Source organism: Strongylocentrotus purpuratus, unplaced genomic scaffold (assembly GCF_000002235.5).
Source record: "Strongylocentrotus purpuratus isolate Spur 01 unplaced genomic scaffold, Spur_5.0 spur5_scaffold_14, whole genome shotgun sequence".
Lineage (NCBI taxonomy): Eukaryota > Metazoa > Echinodermata > Echinoidea > Camarodonta > Strongylocentrotidae > Strongylocentrotus > Strongylocentrotus purpuratus.
The window spans coordinates 18,062,309-18,090,011 of record NW_022145599.1 but is presented as its reverse complement, the minus strand read 5'-3'; the positions used below and the strand labels follow the sequence as shown (position 1 = coordinate 18,090,011).

The 27,703-nt window shown below is 39.5% G+C and overlaps 2 protein-coding genes across 2 annotated transcripts; one reads left to right on the top strand and one right to left on the bottom strand.

Moving 5' to 3' along the window:
* Nucleotides 1-2,388: 2,388 nt before the first annotated feature.
* Nucleotides 2,389-5,103, bottom strand: LOC115923799. The gene has a single exon (XM_030985127.1). It carries the CDS (start codon nucleotides 5,101-5,103, stop codon nucleotides 2,389-2,391), a length of 2,715 nt encoding a protein of 904 aa, XP_030840987.1.
* Nucleotides 5,104-5,784: 681 nt separating this feature from the next.
* On the top strand, nucleotides 5,785-27,554 carry LOC578089 (dexamethasone-induced Ras-related protein 1). The gene is made up of 2 exons (XM_030985126.1): nucleotides 5,785-5,809; nucleotides 26,269-27,554. The coding sequence occupies exons 1-2, from the start codon at nucleotides 5,785-5,787 to the stop codon at nucleotides 26,838-26,840; spliced, it is 597 nt and encodes a 198-aa protein (XP_030840986.1). The 3' UTR covers nucleotides 26,841-27,554.
* Nucleotides 27,555-27,703: the final 149 nt, after the last annotated feature.

The window sequence follows — 27,703 nt, the reverse complement described above, 5'->3', positions numbered from 1 at the left end:
TGTTGACTGGTCTCATGTACTGAGAAAGTTTGACTCGGCTTATCAACACAATGCCAACTATCCATAGATACTTGACTGAGCAAGAAAAGTGCTCACACCAATTCTGAGTGAAACATTCAGTCGAAGAAAAAAGGTAAAGATATAAAAGAGTCTAGGACTCTAAAAGATGACTAAGCATTGACAATTTCAGAACCTTCATACAAGATTGATAAAAGACTTTGTTTTGTAAAAATAAGCTCTTGGGGATACGTATACGACATTCCATAATGGAAAGATTGTCTCTGTTTTTTTCGTTTTGTGTGTGTGTTTTTTTTTTTTTTTTTTTTTTTTTTTTTTTTTTTGGGGGGGGGGGGGGTGATAAGCTCTCACTTCTTTAAACTATTTGTCTAGACTGTATTATACCACCCCAAAAGAGACAACCCATGTTTGCATGTAATTGTTTATCTGTATAGGCCTTTTCATCAACCAAAAACAAGACAATGATGAATTCACTAGTAAGGCCTGTACCGATAGATATTGTCTAGACAAATACGAAATAAAAAGGAGTAACCCCTTTTTTTGTTTTCATGTTTATTTATTTTCAATCGTTAAATGCCTTTAATCACGTCAATAGCATCGCTTCAGACTAGACGGTGATTGAGGCGACACTAAAGCTTATACCGATAGATTATTGCTTAGGAAAGAATAAAAAGATGACCCCCTTTTGTTTTTGAATGTATTTTCTATTGGAATACAGGCCTTAGCATCACCCCCGAGAAGACAATGATGGATTTACGCCAAAGGCGCCATTGCTGCACGTCGGAAATATTGTAACAGATTGGAAGGATGTTGCATCCATCTTGCTCTTCCCCTTTTTAGGAAGTCACTAAAAACATTTTAATCCATCATGTCAATGTTATAAGTCGCTATATATCGTTATTCAGGGAAGAAGGATGACTTCCATAAAATCATTCGAAGGCAAAATAATCCATCATAAAAAATGATCATATAAATGCACTCAGTTCATCGATACTCAGGAAATAATAAAGACGCAGTGCATCATGATACTGTGAGTATAAGGACTAGGAAATGGATTCGTAAACACATAAAAAGCGACAGGTGCTTTTGTGAGAGAGAGAGAGATGAAACGCTTTTGTCTTGATATTCGACGGAACATTTCCTTTCAAAATAAGGTTGAGGTTTAGTCACGTGATTACATTGTACAAGAAACTGCGTAGGCCTATGCGTTGTTTGGGAAAAATTGGTTATGTACTCATTGCTTAATTCATTTAATTCCAATCTGTTTAATGACCAAATTACACGAATTTGACTGAACCGTGCTTTAAAAAAACATAAAAGAGAAAGTTATGCACGCATAATGGGTATATAGGACTTCACACACGTATGATAATACAATTTGCTCCAATGCTTCCAGCTTATTTTGTATTTACATGTATATTTGGAAATCTGTTGTCAGACTGGGCCCCGTAAAACAAAAGTTTGCGATCAATGGCAAATTCAAAACGACGACTCTGATTGGTTAATGGTCAACTTTTTTAACAATACATGCATGCAACGATTATCTTGATTGGCCATTAACATTTTGCAATTCATTACTAACCATTGTGTAACGGGCTCTTGTGTCGGTTTCGTTGGCGTGAGTGATACCTCGGTCACACCTCCAAACTGACTCAATATCGATACCAAACCGACTGATTCTTTGCCATTGGCAGTAATGTCATTTTTTGTTGTTGGCCTGGTGTCGATCTGCTGTCGGGCTCGTCGGTGTGACCGGGGTCCTGCTACTACTATTAGGTAGGTAGGTTAACCCTCTTCAGCGGCACACTCGATATCTCCTTCCGTCTTCATCTGATCACCTATAGCAACCGGATGTTGTCAGGGCGCACCGATGGGGTACCGAGATGCCTTCCCGGCCCCTCCAGCTAAAGGCATCCAATTGGAAGTATCTGGTGACGTAGATTTGGGGTACATGAGGGGTAATCCCGTGCACCCCTCGTGTAAGAGCCTAACGACTTGTTTATGAAATTTTCTAATTCTTAAGGTATTGATTCTACTTTTGCCTCATGAAGGGACATTGCACCAGGTACATCTTAATTGTCAGAGATATACACCGGGGTGAGGGTAAAGGCTGCGATTGGATGTTAGGTTAGGATTGGGATTTGGATTGCGCGGAAGTTAGGTATAGTCTTAGGACCAGGCTTGTAGTTGGGAATTCGATTAGTGCAGGAAATAGACCGCGATACAATGTTGACGCCAGGGCAGATGCCATATAAAACAGTGAATGGTCAACATAAACATAAGGGCCTGCTGTTTGCGTATTTATTCCAATTACATTTTGATCTCTAAAATATGGTAGGCCTTTGCTTACTTTTTTTTGCTTTTTTTTGCTTAAGTCGGGTCAACTGCCCGAGCTGTGATGGCCATCCACACATTCCTGTCCAGCATGGCTGCTTTTATCTCTGACAGTTCAAGTCCCGTATCCTTCTTGAGTAGGTCTGTATAAGTAAGATGAGGTCTTCCAGGTTTCTTCTTCCCGTGTTTAGGCTTCCAGAGTAAAAGCTGAGATATTGGTTCATTGATGTTCCTACAGCTGTGGCCTGCAAAACGTAGTCTTCTTTCCCTGATCTTTTCTGATACTTTTGGTAGATTCCCGTACAGCTCCTTATTGGTCATATGCTGGCTCCAGTGCACGTTGAATGCTGTCCTAAGAAGTCTGGTGTAGCAACCATCTAATTCTTTTGCCAACTTTGTTGTAACTGCCCATGCTTCGCAGCCGTATAGAAGCACTGATTCAACTGTAGCAACAAACAGACGTTGTTTGAACTGCCTAGGAAGAGTAGATTTCCAGATTCTTCCAAGCTTGCTACACGCTCTCCATGCTGCTGACTTACGAGCTTTCACATCTTTTTCTGTGCTCACCATCAGTGCTCCCAGGTACTTGAAATCAGGTACATTCTCCAACTGAATTTCATTATTTGTTTTTATAGTGATGATCCCCCTGTGATTGAATGACATGAACTTGGTTTTGCCTGAATTCATCCGGAGCCCGACCTTGCCTACCGATGTCTCCACCCTGCTCAGGAGTTTTTGGGCTTGCTCTAATTCCTCAGATAGCAGGGCTATGTCATCGGCGAAATCTAGGTCTGTTATGATTTCCGGACCAACTCTCCTACTTCTCCTTCTTTCTAGTTGGAATCCAAGTTCTTCTTCATGGCCGTCTATAGCTGCTCGCAAGGCATAATCGAGGACTATTACAAATAGGTAAGGTGCAAGCGTGTCACCTTGAAGCACACCAGCCATGATTTCAAAGAGGTCAGTCTCTCCATCAGGTGATATTACTTTTGCTTTGGTGTCTTCGTACATCTTGCCAATAGCATTCACCAGTTGTTCCGGTATGCCATATGCAGTAAGGATCTTCAACATCTTGCCTCTGTGGATGGTATCGAAGGCTTTGCGAAAGTCAATAAATGTGATAATAGCCGGGAGCTGATTTTCTTTTACTCCTTCTATAAGCCTGCGAAGTGCCAAAATATGTCCCACTGTGGTCCTTCCAACTCTGAATCCATTTTGGTTAGTTCTCAGGTGACTATCAAGTACTGGTCTGATCCTGTTCAAAATCAATCTATTGAAAGTTTTGGCCACGATGGAGCTTAGACTGATTCCTCGATAGTTTCCTCCTTGGCTCAGGTCTCCAGACTTTGGTATTGGTACAATGTTCAGTATGGACCATTGGTGGGGCTTTTCTTCATTGATCAGAGCGTTGTTGCAGAAACTCAGAATGATTTCATCCAGGTCACATCTTTTTAGAACCTCTGGTGGTATGCCATCTTCCCCAAAGCTCTTCCCTTCTACTAGTGACTTTATTGCCTTTGAATATTCTTTCAGATCAAATGGCCCTGTCTTGATGTTCAGACTCTCTAGTATAGGCAGAATTTCTTCATCCTCATCATCTATATCAGGAGGGCTTCCAAGAAGATTCTTGAAGTGGTTGAACCAGTTTATGACCCTGTCTTTCTGTGTGTCTCCTTTTAACTGCCCTTTCGGGGATGCTTTCCTTCCGGTTATGTCATTTATGAGTCTCCAGCTCTGCCCATGTTTACTGTTGGCATGCGCTCTCTCCACATCTTTTAGTTTACTATCAAGATCTTCTTGTATAACTACATTGTATGCTTCCTCAAGGTTGTGCTTGGCTTGCTTGTAGATCTGCCGATTTTCATCAGTTGTATCTTTCTGGTACTCCATGTAGGCTTTATTGATCTTATTTCTAGCACTGATTACACGTGTATCGTTGGGAAAATGCAACTTTCTTGTCTTCTTTTTCACTGGGATAACTTTCTCAGTAGCCTCCTTATGTGCTGTTATGAATCGCTCATACCTCTCGGTAGCTGATTCTTCCTCCTTCTCTAGGGGCTGGAACCTGTTGCGGACTTCAATGCTGTATAGCTTCTGAAGGTGGTTGTCAGTGCTGAGAAGTTTCCAATCGTGCTGTTTTCCTTTTGCCAAGGTTTTGCTCTTTCGAAGGCTCAAACGGACTCTTGCAGATACTATTCTATGGTCGGATCCTACACTGGCAAAAGTACTATACGCCTCGACATTATTCAAGCTGTTCCTCCACTTTTTCCTTATTAGTATATAATCCAGTTGGCATTTATTTCCACCTGGGCTAATATAGGTCCACAATTTCCCTTTCTTCTTACAGTACTGACCACTTGCTATAACTAGGTTCTTTTCAACTGCCATGTCCACTAAGTACTTTCCATTTCTGTTGGTTGTTTCATGGTAAGTATATTTAGCATCCTCAGGTCCAATTCTGGCATTGAAGTCTCCAACCACAAGAAGAACATTGTGTGCTGGTATGGAGTCAATTGCTCTTCTTAAATTGTCATAGTGTCCTTCAATGATATCCTCGTTCACTACGTTGGTTGGGCAATAAGTTGTAATGACGGTAGTTGCAGGGTTTCCTTGAAAGTTTGCGACGAGTATTCGGTCAGAATGTGATCTCATGCTAGCTAGGGAGTCATATGCACTGGGACTTAGTAGTAATCCCACACCTCCTATTGCAGCTCCGGCTGAACTTCTGTTTGCAGATGATGTTATAAGCATGTTGTTTAGAAATTTCTCATATCTGATAGGCTCATTATGTACTATTCGATGTTCTTGTACTCCCAAAATATCAATGTTCTGCTCTGTTAAATTGGTTGATAGCTCTTCTCTATTTCTTTGCTCCCTAATAGTTCTCACATTCATAGTTGATACAATTACTGTCTTTCTACATCTTAAAAATGGTCGTCCTTTACAGACACCATCATCAGATTTACCCCTTCCATAAGGCTTTGAGGGCAAGCCGTCATGAGATTCTAAGGAATCGATGCCTGATCCAGGACATGTTGTGTTAGGGACTTTAACCCTAGTGTTGTTAGGTTGTGCCATCATAGTTTTTCATTTGCTTATAATATCTGTGGTTGCAACTCCTACAGTATGGTTTAGTTCTAAAAGCTGTCATGAGTTTTCCTTCTCTATTGACATTGTGAATTAATTCACTGATAAAGCAAGAGGAGAACTCTTACTGGTTTCACGCTAGGGTTTTCCTTCCCAGACTCATCCCCCGTCGGTTTCCCCAGGCCACAAAGCGGACCCGAGTTATCCAGCCGGCACCAGCGTGGAGGTGGGAGTTTGAGTTGCTAGTAGAGAGGCGATTATGGACTCATGGGCATAGATGTTAGTTGCCAGAGTACAAACGGCAGCAGAGAGGTAGAATGAAAGGTAGGATATAGAAGAGGAAAGATGATAGCTTACATGCAGAAGGGAGGTGAGGGCATGCAGGGGTGAAATGGAAGGGTGAAATGATAGCAAAGCAAGCTAACCGAAGTTGCGCATCTAAAAGCCATTTACCGACCAAAACACTAAATAATAGGCCACAACACTAAATAAGTAGTAAAAATGATTTACACGTTTGATTTACGCGTTTCATTTCCTTTTTTCACAATTACATTATTGAATGAAGGTACTGTTGGATACAGTGTCATTTACTTCGCATTTTGCAAATTACTTCATTGTTTTTTCCGGAAGTATATTAACGCACGTACAATTACCACAAGTGTGGGTGTTAGATCCATTATCCACTCATAAGTTCATTGAATCAAGGGCACCTTTATGATCAGATATTGGAGGGGCTCGGAGATGATTATCCGGCAATTCCACTGGGGCCTGATCGGCAACATAACAAAAAATGGCGGTCTAATAAGTAAAGAAAACGACAACCATGCTTCGTTTCGCATTGGGCTGATGTCCGTGAGTAACATGAATGAGCTAGGTCTATGGGGAACATGGTAGTATGATCACGTTCGCGTGTCTTTTGTACCGCCTCCGGTATCCTAGCACACGCGATTCCCGACACTCACTGGGAGCGGTAATTTCTGATTGCGAACGACACCGTAATATTCATGCGCCACTTGCTCCCATCATCTTCACAGTTTTAAACCAAGGGCATGACTCGTGACCTATTTTAGTTTCACCATCCTGTTGGGATGTCCTTTTCTTGTGATGCTTAATTGAAGGAGAAATCGAGAATCTTGTTTTGTAACCTCGTCTTCGTTCGAAATCATTATGTAATTGCTTCTGTTAAAGTCTGTTCATGTATGATAAGCCTTTAGATATGAGAAACATTCCTATAACAACTTATTATTCGTTAGAAATCATGAAGTCACAGATTTGTTTCATCATTGAGCATTATACAATTGTTTTGCCTTTATTACTTTGATTTTATTATTTAGTCTCCTTTAGAAATCACTACGTCACATTTTATTTTGTTCATATTTGTTTTTACTCTCCATGTGTGATGTAAGGGAATATATATTTTATAACGCAGTCTATATTACAAATCGCCACATTAAATCGAAGTCTGGGATGCTTATTCATTATATCATAGTCATATTATTGTTCTTTACTTCCAATGTACAAAGGCCTACATAAATAAGAGCATACTAGAGTCAATTTTCGGTCAATTTTAATAATACACCGTGCTTGTAATACTAGCTGCGTTGCTTAGTAACAAGAGATTCCCATTATCTTTCGTTTAAATTACACAGAGACAGGTCATTAAATTATTCAAGAACATCCACAAAAGATTTACAGCGATTTCCTGCGCAAAATGAAGGATGGGCAATTTGTCAGTGATTTGATACGCACAAGAACAAGACTCGTTATTCATTGGGTCACTTCTTTTCCGGTCACTTTGTAAGGACAAACATTTCAGCGATAGAAATGATCATCCAATTCATCATCTAACTACTAATGACCTCAGAAGACCGTACTGATATCTTCCTAGTTTTCATTCATCAGCCCTTTGGTCTTTTGATTACACTTGCCCAGTTTCCTAATCGATTAATGCGGGTAGGACGACGGAGATACTGGGAGGGAGGGTGCAGGGGCAGTTGACCCCCTATTTTTATCATAATGATTAAAATGAATTATGTATATCAAAATAAAGAACGGAGTTCATTTTATGTAATCAGACTTATTACAGAATTAAGTATATTATTTCAATCGATGTGTTCATAGGCGTACGAGGCGGCGCGGGGGGGGGGGGGGGGCTCAGCTAGGTACAATTATTAAAAATACTTATATTCGGTAAACTGCAATCCCATACTCGGCCATGAAGATGATTGACTTGTATTTAATTTGTTTTAATAATTTATTTTGATTATGGAATATTTTTCTTCCTAAGAAAATATCAGACATTTATATCGCTAGCTTCGCGGTCTCGTACAATCTAGAAACTAGAAAGTTAAAATTTTGGCAAGATTTTAATACCCCCCCCCCCCCCCCCACGACAAATTCGACCTCTTGAGCAAATTTCTTTGGATTTTAATCAATATAATTTGGATTTAATTGAATTATAAAGATGATTACCACCTCGCCCCCTTTTCTCCAATCCTGAATACTTCGACACCCCTCGAAGGCGGTGGGGTATAAAGGTTCGTCAGAGATTGAGGCGATGACAGTTGCTTACAGGATTGGGGGATCCGATATCATTCCTGCAATTTCTCATCCTACCACCCAGGGGACATTGTTGGTCTGCAAATGGATAGCATGATTCTGCCTATCGCTAATGAGCACCACCTGTTCGAACGGACGTATGGTATATGATAAAAAAATAAATGTTTTGTAAGAGCAACTTAATTTTCTCGACCTATATTAAAGAGTGAGTTTTGCAGAGATAAAGGTATTGATCTTAACGATGTAACATTTCTATTGTCCAGTTTTCTCAAGTCGTTCGTTGCTGTATGACTTTAGAAGAGAAGAGGCCGGAAGTTTGAAGGCTTCTATATTTTAAAATTGTGTAAGGTATTCAACTAAGAAAGAAATTGATTTATAACATAATCGATTGGAAGGTTTGAAGCCAGCTATATTCTGTTGTAGTATATGACAAATATATGTATTTTTTCCATCTAGGAAATCCGTTTGATACACACAAATAAGAAATTTGCAATGTTTATTTACATATGAAAAAATGTTTTGGGCGTATTAACACCATATTAAAAAAAGGGGCTCTTCTAGTACCTTTAACATTTAGCTTATCCATTATCCGTCATCTCTCTTAAAATATCAATTCGGAAGTCGACATGACCAAAATAATGTTCATTTATATGCCATAGGCTCGGTTGGTCTTTTACTGATATAAGTGATTTTTTTGACTTGAGTGAGACGGAGAGAAGGTTCAAAGTAACTGGGACATGGGATATGAAGACATCGCAACTGGAGAGACAAGAAGGGGCAAATGAGAGGGGGAGAGAGATAGAGTGGAAGAGATAGATGGAGAGAGAAAGAGAGAGAGAGAGAGAGAGAGAGAGAGAGAGAGAGAATGAATCAGATGGGGAGTACGAAAGCTTGCGGCTTGAGTTGAAATTATTAAATTGTGTCTGTAAGCCTTTGAAGTAAGAATGTCTTTGCAGATATAAAGACAAACAGATACTTCTAAATAATATCTTTGTAGGTAGGTAATGACAATATCACGATAAGACATGAACAATCTTATGTTTCGTTAGGACATTTGGCAGGAGAAATGCCGATTATGTTTATCCTATTGGCATTCATTGAAGAATAAATTACTGATACAAATAGCACTGATCATCGTCAAAAGATGAAATGTTATGGAGTATAATGGGCCACGATGTAAATCTAATGCACAGCTATCAGTATATTCCGCATCAAACAGGAACAGTTTCCAGTGTCTGCAATAGCAAAAGTTGTGTAACGTCATTTTTTTTAGAAGGAAGCATATTGTATCGCCGGATTTGTTTCGGTTTTTGATCCAAACTGCCGGAGGTGAAACACGCTATCGCGATCTATCGCGTACCGACTACGGCGAATTAATGATATCGATATAATAAAGTATTAAGTAACCCAGGAGCAAGTGGGGAACCGTATGCTTTTATGTAATAAAGTAGAAGAAGTAGAGAAGGGATTGTAAGAAGACCTAAAAACGTACACTTAAAATGGGTTTTTCTTCTTCTTCATCGTTCCTCTTCCTTTTCTTTCTCTTTCTTCTTCTTCTTCTTCTTCTGCTTCTTCTCCTGTCTCTTCCGTTTCTTCTGTGTCATCTTTCTCCTAACTTTTTTCCTCTCCTTTTCTTCATTTCTCCGTCTTTTTATTTCCCCTTTTCCCTCTTCTTATTCTTATTCTTCTCCTCCAACTCCTCCCCTCTTCTTTTTCCTCTCCGTATCCTTCTTCTTCTTCTCCTAAATGCTTCTTCTTCTTGCTAATACTACTTCTTCTTCTTCAATTTTCTTTTTTTTTTTTCCTGTCTATCGTTTTTTGCCTTCTGATTCTTCCTCTCTGAGCCTCAGGTGGACCAGGCAATACCATACCCCTTCCCCGACTCATTATCGTGATGGATATGTACTTCTTGATGTTTGTTGTCCGTAGGATGTGCTCTAACACACTAATCAGCAAAAGCGCGGCAAAGTATATTGAAGTGGAATGAAGTAAAAACAAAAACAAAAAAAAACAAAAAAAAAAATTGTCGTCAGCGTGACCACGACGTCTAGGATTACGGCACAAGCCGCCGTATGACGTCTTCGAGGGGGGTGGATGGTATCATTTTCCTGGTGATTAAAGTAGAGGTATGAAAGATGACTAGATGGATGGGAGGCATTTGAAAGGAGAGAACATGATATGAGTGTAAGATGAAAAATGACCGCCCAAAGCCTTGCCCTCGTCTGCAATCAGACACGAGGAATTATTTAAAAAACTCGAGAGCTCTCTTCGAAATACGCTATCTAACCGACAGCCATGCCAGCAGGAAACTTGTAGTGAATATGATGACTTAAAGGCATATGGTACTATACCGCTGCTGTAATGTATTTTCTATTGCGTCACCTTTCGATGAGGGCGTACATAGAGCGATTTCCGGTCCCTGTTTCAAAACACCATCACACGCGCGTCCTGCAATTGGTGATGCATTGTGGGACATGGCTGTCAAAACGTCGGGCCATTGTGGGCAGCAGATGGTGGTATTCGTAACTCTGAAGTAGTGTCAATACAACTCCCTTCCTTTAAAATAAATACCCTTGTGTAACCATCTTTTTATATAAGGGCCTTTATGATTATTTGTTATCATATATATTACAAAGAGTGAGGCTATATGTTTCCGTATCGAAATTCTGATGTATATAGAGGTGTCGTTGGCTAGTGGATAGATCTTCGGTCAAACGATCGCAAGATTTGGGGCTCGAGTCCCTGTCGCATCACGAACATCCTTTGACAAGCATAAATCAGCATTTGCCACAATAGAACCACGCGTGGTAGATGGGTACCTGGCAGGTATTAATGCCCTAAAAATTGTAATGGTAGCCATGCTAAAATCGGGCAAAGATACAACAATATTAGAGATAACACAGGGTTCAGAATACCGCCCCTGGTATGCAGGTAGTCATAAGTGTAGTAGAAATGAACGCTATGCAAGAAAGCAGTAGCAGTCGCAGTAGAAGTAGTAGTAGTAGTAGTAGTAGTAGTAGTAGCAGTAGTAGTAGTAGCAGCAGCATTAGTAGTAGTAATCATCATTTTGTCCTGTGCAATTTTGCTAAAGCTGAGAGTTCAACTAGTGACGTTAGTTCTTTTTAAAGTTCATACAATAAAATATCAAATTGAAGGATTCAGTGTATGAGTCCTTACAAGTAAATAAGTAGAGCCCTTTAAATGTTAAATGCCAATAACATAAACCTTGACTTCTCTGTCTTTATCGGATACAAGATACCTCTGACATTTCTAATCAGGATATTGTGCCATAATTCTATAAAACTTTTCTCCGGATTCCTCCGGTTTATTTTATTGCCCTCTAAAAAAAGTGCGCTAGATTAATTTTTTTAGAAAATACATTTCTAGCTTCAGGTTGTATATCGTTCATCATACATCATTTATTTACGGATAGAGTTAGCCTAATATATCCTGAATGTACCAAGGATATTGTATTATATTCCTATTCTTTATTTCTTTCTTTCTCTCTTTCTCGTTCCTCTCTCTCTCTCTCTCTCTCTCTTTCTCTCTCTCTCCCTTTCTCTTTCTCTCTTTCTCTATCTATTTTTCCCCTTAAGTTTGTGTCCATATATATCTTTCTCTCTCTCTCTCTCTCTCTCACATTCTTTTTTTTTTTTTTTTCTTTCTCTCTCTCTCTCTCTCTCTTTCTCTCTTTCTCTATCTATTTTCCCCTTAAGTTTGTTTATATATTATATATATATATATCTCTCTCTCTCTCTTTCTCTCTCTCTCTCTTTTTCTCTCTCTCTCAATATTTCTCACCCATTCTATCGCTCGTTTTTTTTTCTCTCTCTCTCTCTCTCTCTCTTCCTTTTATCCCCTCCGCACTTTCTTGCGGATCACAATTAAAAGTGTTTTTCTGTGATGTTGTTATAACTGCCTAACTGCCAGTGGAACGAGCTGTCAAAATCGCTTAGGGGCGAGTTTGCATTATGGTTGCAAAAATGAGAGAGACTGGTAATTGTATCTCCGGGCACTGTTGTCATACAAGCTCTTAACTCCGTATTGCTAAGAGACTGCAACATTAAACCACATGCATCTCTCTCTATGGAGCGTGAAGTGTAAACTTCAATGAATTATTCTTTTATCAAATAATATCCTAACATTCTGGTTTGGGAGTATAATTTTTGCTCAAGTTCCTCAACAAAATGAATCATTGATTCGTTTAGGATATCAGGTGTTTCTTAAGTTTCTTTTGAAGTGAGATTTGCGTCCCTCAACATGGGATTAAATTACTCAATGTAATATTTTCATTGCTGTCGTACTTAACACCTAAGCTTGAACTAAAAGGTCCTTAGATACCTCGCTCCACCATTAAGCACCCCTTATGACGCGTCTTCGATAAGTCCACATCTACTGTAGATCCTGCTATAAATGCGCGCCAAATTTCGGGCAAAAATTCGACTGCCATTCACGTTTTCGATTCCCTCTGCTCGACCTGATGATGATGATGATACAACCGGTTTCCAACACGGCAAACTGACCCCAAGTGGCCGCCCGGTGGGGGGGGGGGGGGTCTGGCAGTGGACATCGTCCTCCTCTCCATTGCACCTCGCACATAAATGTTGCATGAACAAGCATGCTCATTCGATCGCAGCGATCGATTCTAAGCGTTGAAGCGGCTGCCAGACCGCCAGACCGGATGCATAGTAGGTCAGTCGGTCCATGACTAGCCTTTTGAGACAGCCGCCTACACTCTATGTTAACCAGTATATGGAGGACGAAAAAATCAATGCTGAACGAAATAATGTCAGACTCTGCTGGACAATTAACACATGGGAATATTTTCCACATAGCGCTGTTTATAAATAAATAAATACTGCGACGATTGAGCAATAATTTCTGTACGAAAAGAAGTCTTTAGTTGCTCATAATTCTTGTTCGTATTGTACTGAAATTATAAGAAAAAAGGGTGCAGAACCAACGTTTGTTAAAAGCATGGTAGAAATGGTAGCAAACGAATCGGGTTTAATCACAAATTGCCCGATTCTTATATGATTCCAGTAACTATCCGTCGCTTTCAAATAAACGGAGGTTTGTCTTTAGGTTTCCTAAAGATTTAATGTTTGACAACAATTTCTCATTTTTTCAACTGGTCAATCATTTATATTTGAACTACAATTTGTTTGTACTATAGGCTTATAGATAGAGACATGTACCAACAATATGGGGGAGCTTTACTTACAATATCCGTAATAACGAAAATAATTCGGGTATAGATTTATTTCCAAGTGAAATTTCAAAGCGATAAACATTGACATCTGAAATATTTTTTTCTCTACGTCGGCCTCGGTCGGAGTATCGCCTTCGCCTTGTCCACCCGAGGCTAGAGTTTTTTTTATTTTGCTGGGGTGGGTGTCAAGTCTGAATTTTCAACAGATAATATACCGAAGTTGGAAGCAGCGAACAACCGTACATACCTTGATTTTTTTTTCTAATAAGATAATATGGGCTGTCTACGATCGGTTTTCTAGCCTTTAGGCTCTACTTCGACCAGTCCTTCCTAGTTTTCTTTCAATTTTTTACCTGAATTTGTTTTCTATCTCTGATTTTTTTCTTCATATTTATGTTTGTTTATTATAAACTTGTTTTCTAACCCGTATAGCTCACTTTTTTGTTTGCAATATTTTATTTCAATTTTGCTTTTACTCCTCCAGCAATGGATTTAATTTTTTGTTGTGGGTGAGAGCACAAGTAATACAAATAATTTATAAAAAAAAACTTTCTACTAAATCAAAAGAAAAAAAATTATACTTTTTGTTGCTCTTTATTTATCCCAAAAGTCTTTGACAATCAACAAATAGTTTGTTCACTCTCACTTTCAGATGTTTGTTTGGACTTATCAAAAACATTCATCAGAGATTGATTTCATTAGACGTCGCATTAATCACTTAATCACCATCCTACTATTACGCATTTAAACACATATTGCACTGTTCAGAACTCATTTTTCAGGGGGACCATGCTTAGGATTATCTATTAAAATTTTGCATGAGGAGTCAGTCAGTGCAACCTATAATGCAATTACTGGAAAAATTGTCCATTACTTCTTCTTTTTTTAAACAAAAATCCTCCAGATTTCAACAAAAGACTTTGCCAATCGCCTTGTCGAACATTTCTAACCTTCTATTTAAAAATCCTAGTGTCACATTCATGATGTAGATGATGTATCATGGTGTCCGCTTAAAACCCTTGGGACTTAACAACCAGATGTATATATTCGTGTCTTTGGGTTTCTTATGGTTTATGGCGTTAGATAGTCAGCTTAGTTTTAAAGTATAAAACAGGCGAGGAATCGGCAATTGTTGGAGTTGTGAGTTGTCATGCACTATGCATGTGCCTTGGTGTCTTAGGGTGTCTCGGTCATGACTTTGTCACGTGTTCAATGGTTTGAGGCGATGGTATCTTACCTGAGCGTGCAAAGGAAAATTTATGCATCTTTGATTCCTTGCATAATGGGCATAACCGGTTAATTTCATATGCCGGGGGTTCTTGTTTGAATGAATGAAACGTCAGGTCTCTGCTGCGTTATCCAAATGAAATCATTGTCAGTTGACGATGTTGGAATTTCATCATGTCTTTCCCCTTCGTTGCATAGAAGAAGGGCGCTGCTGGGATCCAGGGGGTGTTTCACGATGGGGACGGGGAGGGGCACTTTACCCGTCTACCTCAAGGGGGGGGCTACGCCAATGTGTGCTATGCTTCAGTGTCTAAATCCCTCGGAGGGATTATATGTGCGATTGGATCGTGATTGCCCCGCGGGAGTGACTATCGATGCTCCTTAACAAGATTGCTGATTATACAGTAAACACGCACCGGTGCCTGCGGCTCCAAAACGCGACTTCAAGAACCGAGCGAGAAAAAAAAATCGGTGACGTTTTTTGACTTTTTATCTTTCCTAACCGTCCGTGTCTTATTGTGTGACTGTCTCCTTTCTTCCTCTTCTGGTAGCCGTTGATTTCTCTTCCTTCATCCTAATTGCTTCGAGGTAGAGGAGCCTGGGAAAATGATTGATTCATTGTTTTATAATGAAACGCTGGATTCTTCCTTTTCTACTAGTCTATAGTATTGATGTGTAATTGTCTTCTTTCTTATTCTTCAGCCTTATCGTTTGCTCCTTGTTCTGCCTCGTCAGCCTTCCGTTGGCTCAACTTGACTTTTTCACCTTTGATGTAGATCTATTTGTCTTTTCACGTGCCTCCAGTTCCTTTACTCTTCTACATTGACCTCTCTGTTTCAGACTTTACATTGTCCTGTGGATGCTTGAAACCTGCCTCTTTCTGTTTAATCGTCCTACTCCTCATCACTCGACTCTGATATCCATCTGCAATGGAACATTTTAAAGATAAAGTTGAGTTCTGGTCATGCGATTGCATAGTGAAAGAAACGGTGTGGAATAAATCATAAAAAGTCGATCATGTACCATATAAGTATTCGTGTGTACTGCAAAATTCTGGAGTCATCGAATGATAAGAAATTGGCCCCAGTCTTGGTAAAGTAATTAGCACAGGAATATGTATACAGGACTATACAAACGTGTGGCATTAAAATCGGGCCTCATTTTTAAGCTGTTACTCGTCATATTTAGGATATGAAGGCATTTTGAAGAGACATGCTTTTCAGGGGACATTTTTACTCTGATGTTCTTCCACACTTGCACGATAACAATGATAACGCTCCCAAATTATTGTTCACCTCTCCCCAGAACTCGACCTTCTCTTTAAGTTTGATTTAAGACGTGTTCATAAGAGAGTTCCCATGTGTGATCCTTCCTTGGCGATGAAATTCTTGGACAAGGTGCCTGGCCCGCGTTTATTTTAACCTAGGTTTATTAAATGGGTAGGCTACCTTACAATTCTGGGTAGTAATAATTGCTTGCATTGGCCTCTCAAAAACAGCAGTAGCCTGATGTGTCTACCCGTGGTACACATTAGTTTATTATTATTGTGATTCGCTATTATACGTTGAAAATGGAAACAATATAGGCTTATTCCTTTGATAAATAGGTCAACGGCTGATGTATAGGAGAAAGTGTGACATGATCATATTACGTAAAGCAATTTTATCTCAAAATCTATTACAACGCATCCGAAATTGCTAAAATAATGTTATGCACAGTGAACTAGGCCCTGCTGTTATCATATACACTGATATGCAATTGTCCTGCTCCGCTAAAATTTGGCGCGAAAGGAAATGCGATAAAATACTGCTTAAAATATTCTGATACAAGCCGAAACGAAGTAAGGTGTCTGCAGGTCAGAAGCGTTGTGGTTTCGCTCGCCCGCCACAATTTATTTTTCTCTACACTTCGAGCTTACTTCGAAACCTATCTAGCCCTTCGTTTCTTCTCATCTTATTTGACTATGCGTGATAAAGTCCATACCTGCGGCCGTCTTCACGCAAAGGCCCCCGAGCCGACGCCGGTCGATAAAAAAAGCGGACCGCAAGGCGAAAATTTCAACACGTTGAATAATGATACAGAGTCTGCGGAATAAGGGGGAGGGGGCTGGGGGTTGAACGCCCCCCATTTTTTAAAGACTAGACGTATTGACGTCCCGATTAGACCCCGCTCACCCACCCCCCCCCCCCCCTTTAACTACATCGTGCAACACCGCTTTTAAAATATTCGCTTAACGGCTGGAACAGTTACTAAATTAGCATTTTCAATCGAATGGAAACTAACACTTTTCTTTAAAAACAAAGGGTAGCCCAACAACCAGTATAATCATTCAAATATGTCATTTCCCTGACGTATATTGTAATCTAACTGCATGATCCATTTGCGGTCAGTATACCTTTGAAGACAATTTTGCGAGTTTACGCCAGTGAGGCAGTAAAAAAAAAAACACTGTTACTCTCAGGGGAATTATCAAATCTTAATTACAAACTTTAGGTTTTCATCCATCAAACGTACGTCACTCACTAACCTTGCTTTCGTGAATACTTTCCAGGAGGATTTCATTCTATTGTATAAATGGGGAATTCAATACACTAGTCTTAATCATGAACATTCTTCGAAACGTCCAAAATTTACGGCAACATTGTTTTATGAGATACCCAATTCGTCAAACTAAATCAAAGTTCAATTTGATAAGGACACTCGCTCAATAAAAGTTCTTTCTCTCCTCGGATTTCTTTTTAAAGATAGAGTCATCATCTTCCACATCTTGTCGCGAAGCATCGCCGCTGTGATGGAAGTGGCACGTGACTTCTTAAATGGCGTCCAAATCAGACGATTGTAAAATGGTGGACGCGTGTCTGCGCAGTACCGATATCCAATCGATCATTGTGACATGATGTCCAGCGATCGGAGGGAAATTACGGAGATAAATCATGTCGATTTGCGTTTTTCGCTCGCTCTTTCCTCCTTTTCAGCTTGTTCTCTAGTTATGCTTGATTTTTTTTACACATTTATACTTACTCCTTCTGACTTTGTCTTCTAGCATTTGTACTTTCTTCTGATACATACCAGTCTTCTCTATTGTTCTTACCCTTACTCTCTGTAGCAATATCCGGAGCAATATTGAAGTTTTCCATCTTTCGTTCCTACATCATTTAACATTTTGAGAAAGTTCTGAGATGAACCCATGTAGAAATATTGTAAAAGGTCAGACTCACGGGATTTGTACTTTTAAACCTTCAGAAACTAGCTGCATGTACGTGTTGAAGTTTTGTGTTCAAAAATCTCTACGTCATAGTACATAGAACTTTCTTTTGAAAACATCTCTTGCATTTTACGGAACAGCTGAAGTGGAAGTAGCCAGATCAATATTAAAGTAGTCTGCAATGTTATTGTTTATCCACACAACCATAACAGGATACAATCGTTCTGTTACACACACACACACACACACACACACACACATTCTCACATCAGGGCCTTTGTGGGGCACCTGATTGTGGGGTATTTCTGTGCGTTCCAGATATACCTTGTGGTCCCCTACTAGTGGGGTATGTACAACCTGGCGATAACAACCCGGCGGTGTGCTTACGATGTTACCATAAAAAAGTGTGCAAGTTTTAGCACACGCTCACAAAAAGTCATTTATGGGGTACCACTTCTAATGCCCCGCAGGGCATAGGACACCGAATATACAGTCATTTGAAAGACTTTACTCTGTGGGGTCCTGAAAAAATACCCCACAAAGTAAAAATGCCTCACAAGGGGTATGTGAAGCGCACATAAAACCCCACAAGAATGCTGAGGTGAGAGCGCACACACACACACACACATACGCACAAAGGTGAAAGAAAATGTATTAGGAAGTGAATTTAAAGGACTACACATGGTAAAAAAAAAAGTCATACCCTTTTAGAGTTGAGTGAAATCATAATCAACCCATCTAACGTTTCTAAGATTACTCAAATCGCACATTTATCATTCTTTTAACGCAATCTGAGAAGCCAATGTCTGCGCAACACCTCGTAATTGTCCAAACTTCCAATGTGATTCTCCAGTCCGTTCTAATCCGCTTGCCATGCCCACAGTTTCAGACGAGGCGCCAAGAGTTCCCGGCCGGCGCCGCCCCACCACACGGAACCGAGTCCCAAGTGGTCCCTACCCAGAAGGGTTGCTTAAAATGAAATCACAGTACAAAACATCTGCTAAAAGACAGAATGACATTGACTCTAGGCAATCGTATGCGAAATTATAATGATTTAACACCCTTCTGGCTTTCAATAAACGATACATCAGCACCTTCCAAGCAATACTTTTTAAGAAGTAACTGAAACCGGAAGAGCGATAAGCGTTTAAATATGCATGCAAAAGACAGCTTGCGTGAAACAATTCCATTAATTATTATTGTTACTGAGAAACACAAGTTTGCTGTTTAACCTTAGGATGTTTAATTGAATATCTTAATTAGTTCTACGGGGAGGAGAGACGTAATGACCATAATAGTGATCAAGATTACTTTTCCCTCTCAGGCATGGGTTTCTGACAAATAGAACATTAAAAATAATATTCAATTCTTGTTTACGTCCATATGCGCTTGCAAAGACCTTTGGAAATGATTGCCCGGTAGCCGTTATCAGCGCACAGTGCCTTTCAAGGAATAATCCTACCAGGTATACTCATTTGCCTCACCTGCTTGCCGAGCTTGGGATTAGATGGGGGTTTCTATTAGCTTCTGATGTCCCTTAACTTTGTGGCAAGGGTTCTGCGCTAGAATTATTCATCAGGGCCCGTATTTTCTGAACTTCCGAAGGCCTTAGAAGTATACTGAATACTGATCCAGCTAATTAGGATTCTTTTAACAAATTTATATGACTGTATATGATTTAAACAAAATGTGTATCACAAAACAAATGTCTCTTAACAAGATGAAGTTCGATACAAAATAATATTCCTCGTAACCTATGATACGCGAAAAAATTGCCAGAATGCCTATCTAACAAGATATTGATTTATACATTTACCACACTCGTCCCAGGTGAGGTAAATGGATACCTGGTAGGATTATTCCTTGAATTGCACTGTGGGCTGATTGCGGCTGCCAGAGCTAAAGCTAGGGTAATAATTTCAAAAGCTCTTTGGAAGCGCATAGAGACGTTATATAATGTGATATGCGCTATACAAGAACTGAATATCATTATTATTAGCACTCAAACTTTCTATGGACCAGTGGCGTCGCTGTGGTCTATATTAGATTTCCTATCTGTGTCTGTTCTGATCAAGCTACAAAGTTGTCTTAACAGTTTCGTCTTCAATGAATATATACTGTTGCTTTTTGTGTAAATATATACCGGCATGCTTAAGGACCTGACCCAAATCAGCTCGAGATTAATCATTCAGCCCCGCAATGGGGCTACGCCATGCCCCGAGTGTCGCCCCCACCGCACCTCGTGCCCTTGATAGTCAAGTGTCACCCCAAATCACGTGTCACAGGCTTTTAACCTGACCCTCTTTCAACTGACGGGGTGCTGCCTCCCCTCCAGCACTCTACCCTCACCATTTAAAACTCGACGTGTCCCCATTGAGGGCTTCCCACCGGGCCACGGGAGGCAATGAAATGAGAGCGTTTTATTGGATTCCTGGTGATTTTGTTGAATAATAATGGCTTCCTAAAGGAAAGTACCACCTGACAGAGCACGTGACAGCTTACCCCTCGATACGCCATTAAGAAAAGGGCAAGATCTAAAATAGGTTAATCATGAATCGCATGCAAAATCAAACGAACACTGCGAGTAATATACCAAAATGTTTCTTCTTCTCTTTTCAAATTGGCTATCCTTTTCCTTACAAAGATTCCCTAATGCAATCATAAGTGCATTTTCCTTTTCTGCAATTGCTACTTCAGCAGCTGCTCCTGCTACTTCTACTACTATTGCTACTGCTGCTCCTGCTAATACTACTGCGACAACAACCGATTCCTCGGTAGTAGTCAGCATGTATACGGTATAACAGAAATTATATTTTCTGTTTCATTTGCATTATAAATCACTTAGAAAGGAAGGTTTGTAAAACAAAACAAAAAAGGCCTATTGCAACAACTTTGTTATCACTAAAACCCTGCTTAAACTACAGGGGGCAGAGAACCTTTTCTGACCTACGACGCACAATAAATGAAAAGTATATCCCATACGAGTTACAATAACCTCTTTCATAGTAATAGAATTACGAGAAAAAAATCCATGCAGTCCTTAATTACACGTACATGGTTAGATAAACTAATCGATTCAATCAATAATAGATATCGTTTAACTGTAATTCAAATCATCGCTTTGCCATAAAATCTAACAACAACTACGTAAGCTTTGCCATGCATACCGAGCCCTTGGGAAATTCCTCACCATAATCATTTCTAAAATTTCTCTTCCAAAACGCTAAAAAGAACAACTCTTACGAAACAATTATGCTATCTGATTAACTAGACCAGAATGGGGCGGAAAGTGGGCTCACGAATAATCCTATTGATTTATGGTAATCGTCGTAAAAGAATTGGGGGTGAATATTGATTTATTTCAATCTCGATACATCTGTCCAGGTCCCTCAGCTTTTTACTCATTATTGATTGAATTTAAGAGAAAGTGTAGTGAAATGGTGAATTTGGGATTCTCTAGTCGGGAAAGAAGGAACCAATCCGAAAATCCATGACAGGATATAGGTTCATTCCGAAGGGCGTAAGTTGGCTAGGAATAAATTATTTTGTCCTTTCTTATGCAACGTGCTTATAAGGTATACCCGATTGTATTTTGCAGGGGCGCGCATCGCTACAAACCCCACACCCACCGCCACCCCACCCCCCCCCCCCCCCCCCCCCCCGATCCGCTTTTAGAGGTTCATTACTTGAAATCTACAATGACATCAAATTTAAACACGATAAACAGGTAAATGAATAATGCGGCTCAATTTTGTCCAAACATATCCTCGTAAAGCATTCCTGTCCTTTCCTATTTTTTTTTCTTTGGGGATTGGGGGCATTTTTGGTACTTAATAATATGTTTAATATCTTCTCATTCATCATTCTCTTGAGCTTGCACATTTCTAAATGTTCACGTTGAATTTTCTCGAAGCGCATACAATGGAGAATTAATTGGTGTGATCCAACTTGCTTTAGAAAGTTTAAGATAGACACATGACAAATTACAGTATAGCCCCCACATAGATCTAAAGAGAACGCTTAGTCACTGAAGACCTCACATTATTTCCTGCTTATAAATGGATTTTCATCTCAAAATAAGGAGAGTTAAGGAAATAACATGTGTGACAAATTACGAATCTTAAGTGCTGGCGGGAAAATGTGTCATCTAATTTCAATAGTCTGCAGAACATGAAAATGACAAATTTATCGCGTTAACTCGGCACTCGTAGATAATGACAGCAAACAGTAAGGGCATCTGCTCATGTGCGCTACATAATAATACACAAATTCGATGAGAATAAAGGCAACAGGGGAAGACAAAAAGTGAAACATGTTAGGATGACGAGGCGAAACGAGCGAGAAGTCTTGACAAATTGTTCGAGATAAGTGGCTACAGCGAGTAACGTCTATTTCCCGGCTTGCTGTACTGGAGTGTGGCCTATTTTTAGTGATGGTGCTCTCGAGGTTTTTGGAGTGGGGGCCGCGGCGTGAAGCCACTTGGGTTGGGCTCGAGAATACTCACTCATGGTAAATACAAGTCTCTTCCATCACTGCCTGTATCGTATCCAGCGACAGTAAATGAGAGAGAGAGAGGGGGGGGGGGGGGGGAGAGAGAGAGAGAATAGAGAAGAAAAAAAGAGAGAGAGAGAGAGAGAGAAAGAGTAGAGAGAATAGACAGAGAGAAAGAGAGTGCAGATAAAGTAAAAGAGAGAGAGAGAGAGAGAGAATAGAGAAGAAAAAAGAGGGAGAGAGAGAGAGAGAGGAAGAGTAGAGAGAATAGACAGAGAGAAAGAGAGTGCAGAGAAAGTAAAAGAGAGAAAGATAGAGAGAGAGAGAGAATAGAGAAAAGAGAGAAAGAGAGAGAGAGAGAGAGAGAGAGAGAGGCTGAGAGAAAGAGAATACAGCAAAAGAGAGGGGGAGAGAGGGTTACAAACAAGCTTCAATAAAGAGAACGAGATTGAAAGAGTGGGAAAGGGAAAGGGAAGGAGAGAAGGGAGAGAATGGGAAGGGGAGAAGGGGAGTGGGTTGAAGAAAAACGAATTCATAGAAACAGAAAAGATACAAGTATTTAGCGGATTTAGTAAGGGGCATGTGTATACACATGTCACCTGTATATTAAAGCCAACACCTGTATATATATATTTTTTTTTTAAATGACAGGCCTGATAAATAGATTTGTAGATTTATTTTAAACATTTACTTTAGTATCTGTTTAATGAATTATCCCTCAGCTTTATTTTTCAACTGAAGAATGGATCAAGAATGAACTTTAAAGCCTCTCAACGTTTACTTTGATATCTTTAAACCCTCACGTAAATATCTGACTAATGACAAAAGAAAGACAGTGCATGAGACATGTCAAGGGTTCTATATTTATGACAACTTTTGTGTTTTCTTGACTGTATACATGATCAGTCAAGAAAACACAAAAGGCCTGATAAATTGATTAGTAGATTTATTTTAAACTTTTACTTTAGTATCTGTTTAATAAACTATCCCTTAGTTTTTTTCAAGAATGGATTTATAGATGGAAGTGTTATCTTTTACCCAGGCGAAATAGCAGGCTTCAGTTCGATTTAATCAAACGTAAGGAATCGGATGAGAGCAATGGACTGGAAATTCACTCGCATTATTTTTTCTGTTTCTAATGTAGGATGTAAAATAACATTGGCGCGCGTTTCTCTCGTTTTATTTATTTAAAGTCTAGTGACATTTCTATTGTCCTTTGTAGCGTCTAGGAAGAGTGCCTCATACAAAAAAGTTAAGATGAGAAGGTGTTTGGTTTTTCTACTTTTTTCTTTCTTTCTGGAAGCCTTTAGAGTGCATCAGCGCCATATTGATTCGTATTACCCAACACCTCTTAATGTTCACCTCGAAATCACTCGCAATAAGTAAATGTCAACATTCAGTGTGCATGTGAGCGTTATTGGTGAACTAATAATTAGGAAAAAGAGAGTGAGAGAGAGACGAAGAGGGAGTGAAAGAGAGAGGGGTAGACAGGTAACTGAGGGCGCAAATCATGTTTATTTAATTATTTTTCCTTGGTATATGATCTGAATTTTATTGAGAGGACTCCTTGAAAATTAGGAAGCTTGTTTTCTTCTGAGAAAATGTCAAGTTGACATCAAGAAAAAAGCAATGGTTATTTCAGATATTCCTACGCCTTTTAAAAACTGAACAAAAATTGGAGCTTTGTTTATTCAGCTCATGTTAGTATCATGACGACTAAAAGCCAGCACGATAGCTTATTTATCTTTCTTACCTCAAAGGAAGTCTTGAGAAAATCGATGTTTCCTATTTCTATTTAATCTTAGGAAATACCAAGCAGATGCTATTGTAGAGAAATGCATTTGTTATGAATTTATGTGATCAACAGATGCACAATCCAAACAGTGCCAACGCCAATACGAGATTTAATGGACTCAAAAGTTTAGTGTTTAAAAATAAAATCGACCGATCACACCAACTTTTTATTTAGTCTGACCAAAAATAAGAGCGGGAAAAAAAATCTGAATAGTTATCGTTGATTGCAAATTCTACCCATAGTCTTGCGTTGTAATATATCAAGCACGCGTAAACCATCACAAACAAAAAAAGCTGAGAGAAGATAAGCATCTACCAAACACTAAAATGCAGCTCGTATTGAATTTCTTTCACCCATCCTTTGGATTAATCGGGAATCTACTGTATAAAGATTGAAGTGCTCAACTCAATTTATACAAAGTCGGATAATCTGTGTGCACTTTCTGATTCTGTCAAGCTACTCTGATTGCTATCTCCTTCAAAGCAAAATGCATTACAGTCGAGTGCGATTGGCTTTCTATTAGCAATTTAGATTATCTTTGGGAGATTTTTACTCCGTTGCGTTTAATGGTATAACCAATAGCTTTGCCTTTTAACATGAGAAAGGAAGTTTCCTCACCCCGAATATTTCTAGGGTAATTAGATTCGAAGCATTGTATAACTAACGTCGAGAACATGTCAAATATTCCGTATAAGCTTTGCAGTCCCCTACGTCTATTACAAGAAAAACAAATCACTCAGTTTATGAATATATCTTAAGAAAAATAAACGGAGTTAATAAGATCAAATAATTATCGTCTTTGATCAAAAACTGATTTATTTAAAACAGGTTGTGAGAAGATATAAACATTATCCATCACGAGTTATTACAATCGTTTAATGAAATGAGGTAAGAAAAAATGATTCCAACTGTGTCTATCGTTAATGGATGTAATGCAATCAAAATGCATAAAACATAAGTAATATAATTCATTTTAGGTGGAGACACACACGTAGATGTTAATTGTATACTTAACAAGTCATTTGAAGGTAACTTTGAGGTCAGTGGCGTAGCTATGGGGCGCATGGGGCACATGCCCTTCCCTCCCGACATCAAATTTCGAAACTAAAAGTATAAACGTGATGCCACTGCCCTCTGAACGACTACACCCATTGCACGCGCTACGCCACTGATTGTGGTCAGCGGGCTTGGAGCCTTATTTTAAACAAACCTTCCTGGCGTCACGCTGTTAATAGGAATGGGCCGACAAAAGTCAGGATCTGCCTTGATAGAATAGCCCCTGGATGGACTGCCTCAATTCTTCATAATCCTCTGCACTTCGAGCTAAGTCAGAAAACGAGAAAATGCCCGAGAAGATATTTGCACACACTCTACAAGTGCACGACAGAAAAGTATCAAATGTTGATACATATGTTACAGCGCGCCTTTAATCAGAGTAAAAACTTCGAAAATTCTGGTATTGAGCATCAATCTCTATGGTACAAACACGTTCCATCAACAACGTGAATGACCATTATACCGCTTATAATTGTATTTTGACCACCGCTTCATTAACGAAACGGATCATTTGTACGCATGCAAATCAAACGGGGTGTTTTGAAAGACTCTAATTTTAAAATGTCGAAAAGATAATCACTCGTATATGAATGAGGATTAAAGCAGACTAAAGGGGTTTTAAACTCCCCCCTTTTTTTCCTTAGTGATAAACATTTCGGTTTTGAAAGAATTCAGTATACTATACCACCTTTACACTTTAGTATTTACCAGTACTTTTACTAATTATACTTGACCATTTTCTCTTTAATCGAAATGCAAAGTATAACGTCTTTATCGTATGAAGATGTGAAACTATTGTTTTATACGATAATTATAGATAGATTGAATGTAATTGAAATCAGCAATATTTTGAGCGTTTTTACACATCACACACAATTTAATACGATCTGCTTTGCACATACTTCGCAAATATGATGAACCCTGAAGTTGTTTTGTAAATAATCTTAAGCTACTAAATCACATAATATTTGCAGCTTCTTTTTGAAGACATGATACGCCAATAGACATACACCCGTCCCGAATTCGTCACGCTTGTACTCAATATAGTTGTCAATCATGGTCGAAATCTGCAACTAGTCCAGACTTCTTTTAGTGATATGATTTTCGTTTTTGTGTGCATGTGTAAACATGCTTTCTTAGCTAAAACGATTTACTGAAAATTGTACACATGGTACAAAATCGATTAAATGTCCGTACCATATAAAGTAGCAGAACTTTTTAATATAACATTCTCTTTATATTGTATGCTAATATCATATTCTTATTTTTTTGGTGTCTTTTCAGGTGATGTTTTCATCATTGTCTACAGCATAGACGACAGGAACAGCTTTCAAGAAGCAATTCGCCTTCGGGAACAGATCCAAGCGACCAAGACCACGGCAAACGGTACGAAGTGCCCTCCCATGGTCATCGCAGGAAACAAGTGCGACAAGGACAACAACCGACAAGTTCCTCTGGATGAAGCTAAAGCCGCCTTCGACCAGACAAGAAGGTGCAATTTCCTGGAGACGTCCGCAAAGAAGTTCTACAACGTGGACGTCCTCTTCAGGTGTTTGTTCGAGAATGCGCGCTTACCCAGTGAGATGAGCCCGTCGCTGCATAGGAAAGTGAGTGCGAGTCACGGACCGACGTCCTTAAGGCCTACGCATATCGGTAAGCTGGCCCTGAGGAGAAGGTTGAGCGAGGCGTGCGGCATGGTGACCCCCAACGCCAGGAGACCCAGTGTCCGCAGTGATCTTCTTCAGCTTCGGCTCAAAACCATGAGGGGAAGCAGTATGGATGAGGTCGACGATGAGGATAGCGAGAGGAGCAGCATCCACAGAAAGCTAAGGAAAGCCATGTGCTGCATTCAGTAGTGACGCCATTACTGCAGGCATAGCCAGACTGATAGGGGACTAGGCCCTTCCGGATGCCTCTGAACCCCTTCGGCTATGCCACAATTGAGCGAGCGTGACTCACATTTTGAAAATCTATTTCGCGTATAGTCTGCAACAGGTGATTGTGCCGAGACCAGGTTGGATTGGACCAAAAACTACTACCATGAGTAGAAAACTTAGATATTAGGCATTTCAAGTGAGTTTGGAAAAGAGCAGGATGTGACGACTTCGCATATTCGATAGAGAATGGTTAAACAAATTATGTTCAGTGTGTAAAAAGAAAGTGAGATCAGATTGAATGTGTCTACTCATAACCAAGCTTCAGCCATTTCGTGAGGGGTATTCGACAAAGAATTAATCGAGAGGCGAATCAATGTTTTTCGAGATTGATTACGGACGATTCGTCTGTCTGGTTTTGTAAACGCGAGGGAAATCGAGGAATCCTTTGATATCGAAAAAGGCAAAAGGAACATCCGCCTCGGCGCCAAAATGTTTTTTTAATGACGCACTTTTTATGTTCAACATTAAGTAAAGATAGCGTCGTTATTTGTCTCCTTCTAAATCTGCGCATCACTCAAATTCGTCTCACTCTTCTCGATTAAATATTCACCGCCAGCGTCCCGTGTGGTTCTTTCATTATGAGCTTGTAAAATACATCACTAGTGTATTCTGGTGATTGTGGAAAATGAGACCTGTTTCATATAGTTTATATGATTTTATCGGAGATTATAAAGATGCTCAACACTGATTCAATTTCACTGAAAAAATAGCTTCAATGTTTTCGCGAGAAGTCAAACTATTAACAGGAACTCGCTTCACCGCGCTAATTGTACACAAACCTT